General features: G+C 39.3%; 1 protein-coding gene across 3 annotated transcripts in view; it reads right to left on the bottom strand.

The window, feature by feature from the left end:
• Positions 1-14,004, bottom strand: part of TMCC1 (transmembrane and coiled-coil domain family 1) — a 103,391-nt gene that overhangs the window by 74,567 nt on the left and 14,820 nt on the right. The window contains exon 3 of one of the 3 annotated variants that reach the window (XM_083724652.1): positions 9,153-9,400. In XM_083724652.1, the coding sequence (XP_083580778.1) occupies positions 9,153-9,359 (207 nt within the window). In that variant the 5' untranslated portion in view covers positions 9,360-9,400. Of the gene's footprint in view, positions 1-2,599; positions 2,971-9,152; positions 9,867-14,004 lie in introns of those variants that run through there. The other 2 variants (XM_083724653.1, XM_083724656.1) reach the window with 2 other exon arrangements.

The raw sequence follows: 14,004 nt of genomic DNA, 5'->3' as shown, positions 1-14,004 counted from the left end.
TTTCAAATATTTTTCCAAATAGACATATAAGTCACAAACTTTAAGAAAAAGTATACATAATAAAATTAAATGATTGGGTATACTTGCTGAAACAGAAGTGTTTTAGTTTGTGTTGAAAACAAATGTTATATATGCACAGCTGCATGACTTCTCCCACTTCCCTCTCTGCCCCCTCCACAAACACTATAGCTAACAACTGAAATTGGTTCTGAAGCCACGTTCTGGTACAAGTTGAGGTCTAGCCTAGGTTTTTTTTTGTTTTGTTTTTTAAACGATTTTTCAACTGAACAAATTCCTCACCAGTCACTCCACACTTTGAAGAAGAAGAAGAAGAAGAAGAAGAAGAAGAAGAAGAAGAAGAAGGGGGGAGGGAAGAGAGGCTGAACATGCTTTACTTCTTGCTTATACTCTGCATCAGTGGCAGTTTCTCCACAGGAGTCCGTAGTTCCTATCTACAATACAGTGGTGATTCATTTATCAATCTGCCTTAGTTCAGCAACTTAGCAGGCACAAAAAAGAATACAAGGATACAAATACAGCAAAGCATACTGGTAATCTTCCCAGAGACGAATGTACAGAAAAGGAAATACGAGCCCAAAAGAAGGAGGTGTTTCAATATGATTGGACAGTTTAAGTATGGATACTGAGCACAATCTACCTTTATATAATTTGTGTACATGCTGCCCCTGATTTTGCCTGTAATTTAAGTGCTTTATAAACGCATATGCCTAATGTGTCTAACCACCACCCCCTTTTCCAGCCGCGCATTATCAGCTTTCCAACTGCACAATTTCCCCCCCCCCCCAAATGCACATTTTGTTTCCAACTGCACACTAATAAAAACCTTGGCCTCGCCAGCACATCAGAGAACATTATACCTCTGAGTGCATTTGTCATGTGTGCAGGCATTTACCTTTTGACCATGGAGCTACACTTGAATTCTTAACTGGCTAAATAGCTCAGAGTCTGAAATATTTCCTACTGTGGGCCTATTTGTTTATTGGCAAGAAAGAATATGGAAAGTCTACCCACACACAACTCAACTATTGCATGTTGTTCCTAATAGCCCATACTTTTACGTCCTATATTCAACTGATCCAGTAATAGTGCCTAGTATAGACAAGGTCTCTTTGCACAATGCAAAGACAGAGATTTATGTCAGCTTGTAATGCAATCTTGCAGTTCTGAGACTGCCTTATCAATATGCAATTAGCCCACGTACTGCCATCTAAACATTTCTTATCTTGCTCCAACACACAACAATGCAATCCTATCTCTGTACAAGGCAACAACACTTCATTTGGGCATTTTAAATAAAATGAACTCTTATTAACCAAGATATCTACTCCAAATTCTGATTTGAAAAATCTGAAGCTTTGTACTGCCCACATTCACTATTACAGGGATATATCCAGTGCTTTTTTTCTGGGGGGACCCAGGGGTACGCATACCCCTAAACATTTTGTGAATCTAAGTTTGGCCTCATTGAGGGGCAGTATTTCAATATGAGCAGGAAAATGAGAGTACCCCTAAACATTTTTTTAAAGGAAAAAAGCACTGCATGTATCTATTATACACATACGTATACAAAGAGAGACACACACAGTGCTATGTTTTTTGGGGTTTTTTTACAGAACTGTATGAAATTTGCGGGCATGGTAGCCACTCAAGAGCAGATAATGCGAGTCAAACACCAGATAGGCTCAGGTAATTTGTAATAGACACCTTTAAAGCTTGATAAGAAAGAAAGAAAGAAAGAAAGAAAGAAAGAAAGAAAGAAAGAAAGAAAGGAAGGAAGGAAGGAAGGAAGGAAGGAAGGAAGGAACCTTTTTTACTTTCCTTCTATGTGATTTACAAGAACCCCTCCTCATTAGAACCGTCGATTGAACTGACCCAAGCAGGATGATTAAGGTCTGTGTGGAGATAAACTTTAACCAAAAGTATGCTTTATGGAGACCGAGAAGCAATAAGAGCTTTTGGAATGGCGCAGCAATTAATTCGGAGTCGCCATCTTGCCAAAGGATTTATAGCCGGGAGGAAGAATGGACTTGTTTTTAGACTGCATTCCTAGTGAATCTCCTCTGAGGTTTTGAGAAAGGAGGCAGATTGGTGAAGATTAATGACGCTAAGACTGTTTTGATGTATGGAAGTGATGTTATATGGAAAACGTCTGGATATGGCTACTGGATAATAATAAAAAAATCCACGCAGGATTACAAACTGTTCTAACCAGCTTGCGGTGACTATCAGAGGTCACAAAGAGAAAGGAAAAATATATGAAAATAACAAGAAGAGATATGGAAAAATAATAAGAAAGGACTGGATAGTACTGTGAACATCATAAGGTTAGATTTGTGGACATTGAAACAGCAGTAAGAAGCAAAAAGTTGATTGGATCCCTTCGGAACTTGAAATAAGGGTACCCCCAACAAAAATTTAAAATTCGGCTGTGTAATTTGGAATTTATGTAATTTGGTTTGATTTGATGTGATTGGTCGGTTAATAAAAAAATATTCTAAGAAAGAAAGAAAGAAAGAAAGAAAGAAAGAAAGAAAGAAGCACTTAAACACAGAAATTTTTAAATATTCTCTTAACTTACATCACTCTCTGATCCTTGGCTATCCCAATCTTCTTCCATGATTCTTCTGTTAGTTTCATTAGTGTTTCAATTCATCACTATACCAACAGAGATTGGCCATTTAAACTTTTCAGACTCATGCTCTAGACTTCGCTTCTTCTCTAGTCTATAGGCAATAAGGAAGTCTAATAAACTTCTAAGGAGCAGCGATAAGAAATAGCACGCACTCATTGCTTTGGGGTTCAATTGACCAAACAGGCCTGTTCTGCAGCACACTGCCAATGCCCAGTGTCCTTACAAGAACTAGTAAAATCCATCATGCAAGTTTTAATAATTAAGATTGCTTATCAAGCTTCCCGTAGTTTAACCTCACCAGAATACAAGTAATTTGGAAGTTAGAGCTCTCTTTTTTTCCATCACAACTGAAAGAATCTCCAGAAACTGGTCTGCAGAATTCTTATTCTACAAAAGAATTCCATATAACTGTCCCTCTTTTAAAGTGACCACCATCTCCTATGAGGAACATCATTTTATAATTTTTGTGTTTAAAAACCACCTGTACAACAAATACATCCATTATACTTGGACAAGACAACTTCTAGGTCATAGGTAGGCAAACTAAGGCCCGGGGGCCGGATCCAGCTCAATCGACTTCTAAATCTGTCGCACAGATGGTCCAGGAATCAGCGTGTTTTTACACGAGTAGAATGTGTGCTTTCTCTGGATTGTGACTGGTTATGACAGTTTTTGACACAGTATTCCAACTTTTAAGTCCTTTGTGCTTAAAAGCAAAAGAAATTCAGATTGCTTAACTCAGGGGTAGGCAACCTAAGGCCCGTGGGCCAGATGCAGCCCAATTGCCTTCTCAATGCGGCCCGCGGACGGTCCGGGAATCAGCGTGTTTTTCCATGAGTAGAAACGCATCTCTGGATTATTTGTGGGGCATAGGAATTTGTTCATCCCCCCCCCCCCCAAAAAAATAGTTTGGCCCCTCAAAAGGTCTGAGGGACAGTGGACTGGCCCCCTGCTAAAAAAGTTTGCTGACTCCTGATCTAGGTCAACAAGCTCCATAAAATCAAGCACAGAAGTTTGGGCTTATGGTTCCCAATCAAGAAGTCTCAGAACACTTCTGGCTAGTTCAAGGATCTGGTAAACAGTAAACTGAAGTATGTAACAGAAAATAAAAGTATTAAGAAGGCCTCACTACGGGTGGGGGGAGTAAGCAAGCTCCCTCTCCCACTTCGTGAAGCCCGTTTGACCCCACCCCCAGTATACTCCAGAGCTTAGGGTGAGGAAACAAGCTGGGAGATGGCTTGAATGCAAGAAGAAAGATCTGAATGAATGCAACTGAACAACGGTAAGGGCTCATTATCGAGCCTACCTAGTGGCAGTGAAAGCAGCAAAGAAGGCATACTTTGCTGCCTCCATTGCATCCTCATTATGGCATCTGGCAGCGCTTTTCCAGGTTGTATGGGGCCTTTTACAGGATGGTCCAAAGGAGGTGATAGAACCAAAAGTAGCTTGCTTTGACTTGTTTGCAAAGCATTTTGAGGATAAAATTGCTTGCATCCACTAAGGCCTTGTCTCTACTGTTATAGCAGATAAATCTCTTGGGGTATCCCAAGAGCACAGTCTAGTCCTGTTGTGTTGGATGAGTTTCAGTTGGTAAGACTCAAAGATGTGGATAAGGTGCTCAGATTAGTCAGGGTGACCACTTGCGCTCTAGACCCTTGCCCTTCTTGGCTGATAAAAACCAGCAAGAAGGGAACAGCTGGCTGGCCAGGGAGGTGATCAGTGCCCCTTTAAACCTCCAGGTATAGGGTGGTATATTAATAATAATAATAATAATAATAATAATAATAATAATGGTGTGGTGATGATGTCATTTTAGGTGTTACATAAACAAAGAACTGAATATAGGGGAGTTTTATATTAATTCATACTACACACACATACAGGGAAGAGACATGCTATAAGCACTAATGGCATCATTTTAGATTACCAAAGGAATCACTCTGGAACTCGTAGGACAAACACCACCAGATCAAGGCCCTTCAATTGTTCCAATCAGAAAACCTGCCACATGGTTCTTCCTTTGCCACCACACTGTTTAATAGCCAGCCACACCACAGACACAAAGGAGACAACAAGTTCTCTTTCATTAATGTGCCTTGACCAGCTTTTGTCAGATATAAGCTTCCTAAAGATGACATTCCAGTTGAACCAGCAGAAGGGTAAGCATAGAGAGTATAGCTCCTTCCTGTAGACTGCTAGCACCAATTATGTGCAACACTACTTGAATGAGTCACTTTGGCACTTCTTGTATGAGTCACTTTGGCTTTATTTCTTTAAAATGCCGCTTTCATGATCACCTAGCATACTGTCTTTTCAAACGTTAAATGCTACAGATAACAGCCAACATTAACCATACTCCAAATACATAGAGATCAATAAGTCCACTGATTTCAAGGGTCTGCTTCAAGTATGACTACAGCTTGGCATCACCCTATGGCTGCAACCCAATATAAATATATTGGGTTGTAAGTCCCATTCAACTCAACAGGATTTACATTTGAGTAGTTGTGCAGGATTGTGCTGCAAATCAGTTTACTGCTGCACAAAGCTTTGTAAGCAAGAGTAAGTGGATTATAACAATTAGGGTAAAAGTTTAACTCTCTGGTGCTTATCAAGCTTTAATTAGTACAAATCAGTTAAATTTACAGGGCCACAGGACTCTTGCTGTTGCTGGAATAGAATGCAGTTAATCTGCTGAAATCCATCTCAAGTCCAGGTTAGTTTAAAGGTAACTGGTCAAACTTTCTGGAACTGGTGTTGTTTGCTCAAAGTCAATGGTTCATGGTCTTCAAGTTCCACTGTATAACTGTGCCGAGCATCAATAATGAACACTGGTTTCATATGTATGCTAGTGCATAAAACAGAAAACACAATGAACAACAAAGAAAATATCTCATATTTTCCATAAAACATTAAAGATAGTGTGAGAACAGCCACCTACAATTTGATATGTATTTTTGATAAGAATAAGTTTTATCTGAAATTCAAATGCATTTCAAACACTTCAAGCTCAGTTGGTACAGCAGGATAATCTTACTTCAGGGTTGTGGATTTGAGCCCCACACTGAGCGAAAGATTCCTGTATTGCAGGTGGTTGGACTAGCAGGTTTCCTCAACCTCGGCCCTCCAGAGGTTTTTGGCTTACAACTCCCATGATCCCTAGCTAGCAGGACCAGTGGTCAGGAATAATGGAAATTGTAGTCTCAAAACAACTGGAGGTCCGAATTTGAGGAAGCCTGGACTAGATGCTCTTTGTGGTCACGTCCAACTTTATAATTCTATGATTCTATGAATACTGCTCGGTTCTATCTTATACCACAATTGTTTAGAACTCTTTACTGTGCTGAATTAAGATAGCATGACATAGTTATGTCACTGTCAATAAAGAATGCAAAATGTCTTTTTCTATTCTTTTTATTATTCTTATTTTAAATGGCTACCAAGATGGGTTCTGTCTAATGCTTGCAAATTATCTTTGTTCCATATTGATGTGTGGGTTTTGATTTTGATTTTGATTTTTAAAAAAGTATTTCTGTGTTAGCACACTAAGTTTTATGGAGCTGCATTTTGAGGGGGAGGGGACAGAATTTAATGTGAAGCATTTCTTTACTTACACAATATACAGTGAGGAATGTCTCACTTGGCCAAAATCCACTCAACACTCTGCTACTAACCAGTTTGCCATAATGTCTTTGGAAGCACAGAATCAACTTTTGTCTTGGACAATACAAGACTACACCTAGCTCTTCATGAATTTGATGATGCCATTATAGTTCATAAAATATAACAAGACACAGAGGAACAAAGTTTCCTATAGACTCTGATTTGTTTCCCTTAAGACAAAACTAAAACTAAGAATTACAAGATTAGATGAGATACCTTATGAGCATATTCTGCTTTAGATATACAGTCGTAGCTTGGTTCTCAAATGGAATTTGTTCTGGAAGTCCATTGGACTTTCGAAAACATTCAAAAACCAAGGGGCAGCTTCCGATTGGCTGCAGGAGCTTCCTGCACTCAATCGGAAGCCGCAGAAGCTGCATCGGACTTTCAGCTCCCAAAAAACGTTTGCAAACCGGAACACTCACCAAAACATTCGAGTCACAAGGCGTTTGAGAACCAAGATATGACTGTACTGTAACAGTGCTATAAAAGACAGTGATCCCATTACCACTAACTACACATGGGCAGAGAAGCTGATGGGGATTCCTCCCCCCTCCCCCAATAATGATGATGATGATGATGATGCTTCTTTCCTGGGGCTGCTCCTAGAGATGTTTGAGTCACATATTAATCTGCCTTTTTAAATAATAATTTTCATGTTAGTTAGGGATCAATGGAAGTTCTTCACTTAGTACAAGTGGCGCACTGCCCATCCTAACCCCAAGCCCCTCCCCCCAAGCTGTAGCCCAATCTCTTATGTTCCTTATCATTCATATGCAATATAATGTATCACATTTGGATACAGTCTGTTCTTGTTTCATAGCATTAGGCAAGAACTATGAAGAGCCTTCCCAACCAATCAGAAGAAAGCATTTCAATCTGAGCCAACCAGTTGCATGTTACTTGATGCTCTTTTCTGAGGCTGAGGTACTTTTTCTTCCATTTGTAAGCACAAGATTAAAGCAGCCACAAGCACAAGGCTTTCTTCTTTTCTATGGCTAGCCAGCCAGCCTACCAGTCTTTGTAATCAGCAATGTATCTATGTGAGTTCATTGTTTAATTTCTACGTTCATCATTGCCACACACTTGCACACCCAAACACACAATTCAATGAGAGTGGTGGCAAACTATCCCAAAAACACATTTGACTGGTGGGAAGGAGGGCAGGGAACCTGGTTTTTTCATGGGCAAGACTGGGCCCTTTTTATTGTTGAGGGAAAGGGAGGGGAAAGTGTTTCCTGGTGGCATGTTTGGCTGACATCATAAGCATGGAGTGGGGGAAGAAAATCTGGTTTCCTTCATTGGCTGGACCAGGCCTTTTTATTTATATTCTCTTCACAATCAAAACCAACCACCTTTACAAAATGTTAGCAGTTAAAGTCTTGTTTTGCTACTAAAAAGTGGTGAGGAGGGGTGCCTACTTTTGGGTTGTAGATATGCTTAAACATAAGACTTTGTTTCAGTCCTCTCCACTCCACAAGAGCAACTCAAGGAAATGCTAATGTCCATACTTTCATGATTCATAAAAAGGTGTGCAAAACACAGAGCAGAGTATCTTTACCTTGCCAAGCAAGGCTGATGTTCATAATTACTGTCTCACAGTGACCTTCTTTTACTGAAGAGATGTGTTCCATCTCATCTATGCATGCATAAAGAAAACCTCCACACACACAAGTTAACTTGGAATTAGTACACTTCCATATAATACACACAACAGATCAGAAACTATGAGTCCATGCTTTAAGAGTCTGTTCCACTCCAACCTGTCCTTGTCCCAACTGCAACACACTTGCTTCTTCTCTCCTAAATTCATTAGCTTAATTTCCTGTTTCTTCAGTTCTGCTTCCTCCACCTATGTTGAAGAGTACTGATGATCCCCATATCAATGCACCCTACCCCACAGGCTTCCATGCCTCATCACCTCACTCAGTCTGCTGTTTTACTTGCGCAATGTCTCCTGCTGTGATAGCCACTGCCATGTTACAAGTTTCCACCATATCCTTTTGTAACTTTTCATTAGATATCTGAACAGGAAGCACTGCTCATTAATTAAACCAAATGGAATTAATTGGGAAACACAGACATGACTGCACTGACTTTGGGGCTAACAGTTCCATTCCTCAATTTCAGGAAGACATAGAACCACCACTCCCTGCCTCTCCCTCAGAAAAGAACTGTCACATAGATCTTTCTGCATACCTTCTATACTGCAGACCAAAATATTTCATACCCAGAACCAAGTTTATCTAATGAAACAGTAAGCTTCAATATGGCTCAATACATTTTTTTTCAATCAAATGTTATTAAAAGTTTTCAACATAAAATACAATAAAAAACACACTATAAAGAACACTATATACTGCAGCAACTTGCACAGTTGGAATTGCATACTACCATTTACCTCTTGGCCATACAGATCCTTACATCTTAAATTTAATCCAATGCTGGACTTACTGAAGGGAAAAAAATCAATTATTATGTGCAAAGCAGTCTACTTGGGAGATTCTGCTACTTCCACAAACTAAACAACTTCCAAAAATAAAAAGGTAAGTCAGCATCTACTGTTCTTTATTGCCAACAAGCTGTTGCATTAGAGAGCTGGTTTGCAGCCATCTTCTCTTATTACCAGTGCAGCAAGAACATTACACTATGTTCTTCTTTACTCAGGTGCATAGCTTTCAAGGAAATATACATATAGACACACACACACACACACACACACACACACACACACACACATTTATTGCCCTTGCTATTATATTCAATGCTCAGATTTTTTCAAAGAAATGCTTCAGCATCCAACAAGAAAATACACTTTGCTATAAACAGAACTCACCCGATCTGCTGATGCAACCTCTTCACCAGCTAGACAGATAGGAGAGGCCATCTCCAGCACAGACATATTAGTAGGGGCATCAGTAGTTGATGAGGATCTGGGCCGGCCTGAATGAATATCTTGGAGTGACTTCCTGTTGATTTGGGGGCTTCCCTTTGGAGGCTCTGCCTTGCCCCGTCTGCTATGCAAGCTTGTTCCTCTCTTCATTTTAGGTGGCACTCTGATTTGTTGTAGAACTCTGTTCAGAGCTGTGGGGTGGGTAGAGACACCATCAATTTCAGCACATGTGCTTTGATTTTCCAATTCCGTTTCAAGCTCCAAATCAACCTGAGCTTGCTGAACATCATGGGGGGACACTGAGGACCTCCTACGTTGATGCTGGAAGAGATGCTTCAACCCTTGACCAATCACATTAATATTCTCCAAGGCATTGTGGGTAATTTTGGATAGCTTTTGCTCCGATTCATGCTGCCTTTTGGTCTCTGGATCTTGAGACTTTCCTCCAAGGTCAGGATCATCATAGAGTTGTTCACTACCAGAAGGCTCCATCAGATGACACCAAGCAAGTTTATTTGACAAGTCAGACACAGATGTTCTGTGCCCTTAAAATTTGTTTATACTGAAAAATGCCAAGATTGTCAGCCAATAAAGTGTGCAATTGCTTCAAGAGTGAATACACATGCAGCTGTGCCGCGGTGGTCTCATGCTTATCTACTGTTAAAACAAAAAAACTAGGGTTACACATCATGCACAGATTAAGGTTATTCACATTGAAAAAACATGCAGCTAGTTTACTCTCTTCTCAATCCTAAACTTTTCAAGCATTTTTTTTTACCATGGAGATTAAGTGCATTTCCACTGCAGGTGGAACACAAAGCTTATGAAAAAATATTCCAAAACCAAATGCTATATTAAATATAGAAACTATACCTCCCTACCAGCAGAGCTGGTATACTGGAAGGCAAGGAAGATTTTGTCAGAGCCGTAACAAGCATACCCCAATTTTAATATGTGTTGTGCTACATGACGCTGGATTTGGCAGCTTATCACCATGGTATTAAGGAAAGGCAATGTAACTCAACACATTGCTCTATATTTCTAATAAATTTTATGTTATTACAAACTATAAAAAAAAAATGGAAAAAAGCAAAATATCTTCTTTCAGGCAAGGACCAGAAGCAGGGACCAGATTCCACATTGCCAGCGCCAAAATATTTTGTAGGTACCAAAGGCCATTAGCAAAGGCTCTCTTAGGAATCTCAAATGTCTAAAATGACTGGTTCTTGTAGACGTGAGCAGCAGAATGGCAGCAGCATTAAAAGTGGGTCTTGTTCAGACTCATAGGAACAGATAATAATAATAATAATAATTTATTATTTGAACCCCACCCATCTGGCTGGGTTTCCCCAGCCACTCTGGGCAGCTTCCAACAAAATATTAAATAACACAACCCGCTCCTTCAGGTATATTGCTTCGGGTAAGTGGAAAAGGCAAACAGCTATAATTATGTCACACTACAGGCAGGTAGCTGAGGAAGTAAGCAAGTGAACTCAAAGCAACTTGAATATTAAGAAAGGGAGCATTAATAAAGTTAACAATAACTGAACAGCCTTGTAATACGCTTGTTGTGATTAAGTGCGAATCACATGCATAAGCTGTGTAAGATGATAAAATGGACCATACAAATGAAGCTCAGTCTTGGCAGATCCTGCATGAATTTTGAGAGAAGTTGATAGAGATATATGATGTTTAGACTGGAGAAAACATCCAACAGAACATATTAAGAGCCATTATAATGATCAGGACACATCTAGGATCCAGTTTGGAAGTCTGTTTTGCCAGTCCTAATACTTGAACCCATGACCCTGGGATTAAGAGTTTAATGCTCTACCAATTGAGATATCCTGCAAAAGCAAGCAAATATTGTCTGTACAAAAACTCTAGCACCTTTGCTACCCTTCTCAGACACTGCACAATATAGTGACCCACTGGAAATAAAGCCATCCCAAATTCTACCATTGTGATGTAACATGTTGCAAGTTCTGTTAATAGACTGAAAATTGGGCTACCACTATTTTACCCAACAAAAAATAAGCAGGTGCATCGTACACATTTGAAAACTTAAAGATACAATAAATGCCTCCAATATTAATTCCCACCATTAGTTTATATAAATATATACTATCCTATTGATGCGTAGTAGTATATTTCTGTGACGTGTATAGCTAGGAATAAGGCAGCAGTTCTTATGGCCTGCTTTTATATGCTTTTCTGTGGTAACAGTTTAAATCACAATAATCTTATTTCTCCACGGACAAAAGACAAATTATGGCAATATAAGAAGTTATGCACAAGTGTCAGGAATCCACATGCAACAGCATCATTCCTCCTTTCAGGTGAGTAAGCAAACAGACCAGAAAGTATTTAATGGGACGTCCAAACTGGAAAATATGGGTACTGGCATCCAAACAAGTCAGGATATGAAACCATAGTTTGAAGTCGGCTTTTGCATCCTGGCTTGTTTGGCATTAACCATTATTTGCTTCCAGTATATTTCCTGACCCAATTTAAAGTTCCTGTCTTAACCTGCAAAGTCCTAAGAGCAGGTTACTTGAAAAGATCACGTCCTCCTTTGTATGCCTACCTGCACCTTAAAATTCTCTTCAGAAACCTTTCCCTAGGTGCCTCCACCAATGAAATGAGGCAGAGGGCAACTAAGGAGATGTGGTTTTTTAGTAGTAGCATATTAGCTATGAAACAGACTTCCCAGAGAGCCACGCCTGACACCTTCTTTATCTTTTTTCAGTGCATTTTAAATTGAGGCTGTACAGTAAATTATTCTATGGTGCCTCTGTGCAATGAAGCTTTTTGCAGTATTATTATTGGATATTACCTATTACTGTAAATTGTGTTTGATGTTTTTATTTATTTATAAAAACATTTATATACAACTGTGTCATGAAAATATATCACAGTGGTTTACAACATTATAAAAACATAAAACCACACAATAAAGTCATAAAAAGTTAAAAACCAACATCAACAGACCATTGTGGGGGATGTACTCTTAATTGCCTGCATAGGCCTGGTGGAATAGAAAAGTTTTAAGCATGTGTTTAAAAGTTGGCATAGAAGGCGCCCACTGTACGTCTCTATTGATAGGGTATTCCACAGGACTGGGCCAATGAAACTGAAGGTTCTGTTTCTCATTGTTGCCAAAGAAGCCTCACCAACACAGGGAACAACTAAATGAGTTTCTGCAGATGATCTCAGTGACTGAGCTAGAATATAAGGAACAAAATAAAAAAATCCTTCCAGTAGCACCTTAGAGACCAACTAAGTTTGTTATTGGTATGAGCTTTCATGTGCATGCACACTTCTTCAGATACACCTGAAGTGCATGCACACAAAAGCTCATTCCAATAACAAACTTAGTTGGTCTCTAAGGTGCTACTGGAAGGAATGTTTTTATTTTGATTCGACTACGGCAGACCAACACGGCTACCTACCTGTACTAGAATATAAGGGTTCAGGGTGATCCTCGGGGTATCCTGGACCCAAATTGTTGAAAGCCACCATGGGAATATTTACTGACGGGCTGTTATATAAATCCAATAAACAACTAGTTCTCATATCAGATACAACAGGATGTCATGGTTAGCTGCAGCTTCCTGACTTGTTTCGCTGCTTATCCAAAGCAAGGAGCAAAGCAGCTGTGAGTGCCTGAAGCTCATGCATATCTTGCCTTATAAAGCCAATATTTGATAATCTGAATGTGACCACAGTCATGTGATGCATAGAAAGAAAAATGATTCCAGATACAGAATTTCATCCCATTTATTTGGATAGAAATGACCTCCAATTCTTAAAGGAAGTTTCTCTATGAAATTCACAACTCCAAGCTAGATACGCCTAGTACCCCCGCAAGCCCCCAATCCATTATAAGGTAGATACAATAGGATGAGTAACTGCAGAGAAACTCAGATTTGTTGCAATTAAAGTGGATCACACATATGCATTAAGGTTAAACTATATCATACACCTGAAACATTCAAAGAATGGGATTCCAGACCTATTCCTATGGTATAACATTGTAAACACTCTCTACAGGCTCACTCCAATTTGTGGAATTAGCCATCAAAATACCCAGGGGGACTGCATTATCTATGGAGAATGCCAGAGGTGGAATTTTTAGTAATAACAAAAAAATTTCAAAACCCTGCTGAGTCATATTAATTCAGGCTGAACAGACGCCTCAAAATCTCATTTTTTAAAAACAGGCAGATTTGGTCCCCCATGATTCTGGGAAAATGTTTTAATCTGATAAACATTTGCTAATGAGAATGGACTCCAGATAGGCCAGAGATAACCTAGATGAATATTTTATTGGCTTGGCGGTAATCATATATGCATGGTGTGACTGGCTGTTATACTGTAGCTAAAGACCTCCCTGTAGTACCACAGATTAGAGTTTTGTGAAATTCCATCCTGCTAGAGAAGACTGCATAGATTCTACAACTAATCCAACAGCCCTTGTCATTCAATGCTTTGCCTATGGGGATCTCACTATGCAGCTATTTCAAGAGTCACTACATGTTGTCAGAAAATGCACTGCATTTGTGGTTAATGAACTAAGTGGCAACTAATAATAATAATAAAAATATTTATATCCCGCCCTCCCCAACTGAAGCCAGGCTCAGGGTGGCTAACAACAATAAAATAATACAACATTCTAAAATCATTTCATTATAAAATTAATTCAAATCAAATTGATGGCAAGCATTGGGCTAGAGCCAATTTTTTCCTATTTCTTTCTACTGTGTGGTCAGAACTTTTCTCATGCTCCCAAACA

This window comes from Podarcis gaigeae, assembly GCF_964106915.1.
Source record: "Podarcis gaigeae genome assembly, chromosome: 2".
In the NCBI taxonomy this organism is placed as follows: domain Eukaryota; kingdom Metazoa; phylum Chordata; class Lepidosauria; order Squamata; family Lacertidae; genus Podarcis; species Podarcis gaigeae.
The sequence above is the reverse complement of the archived record's forward strand: the minus strand, read 5'-3'. Positions and strand labels throughout refer to the sequence as shown.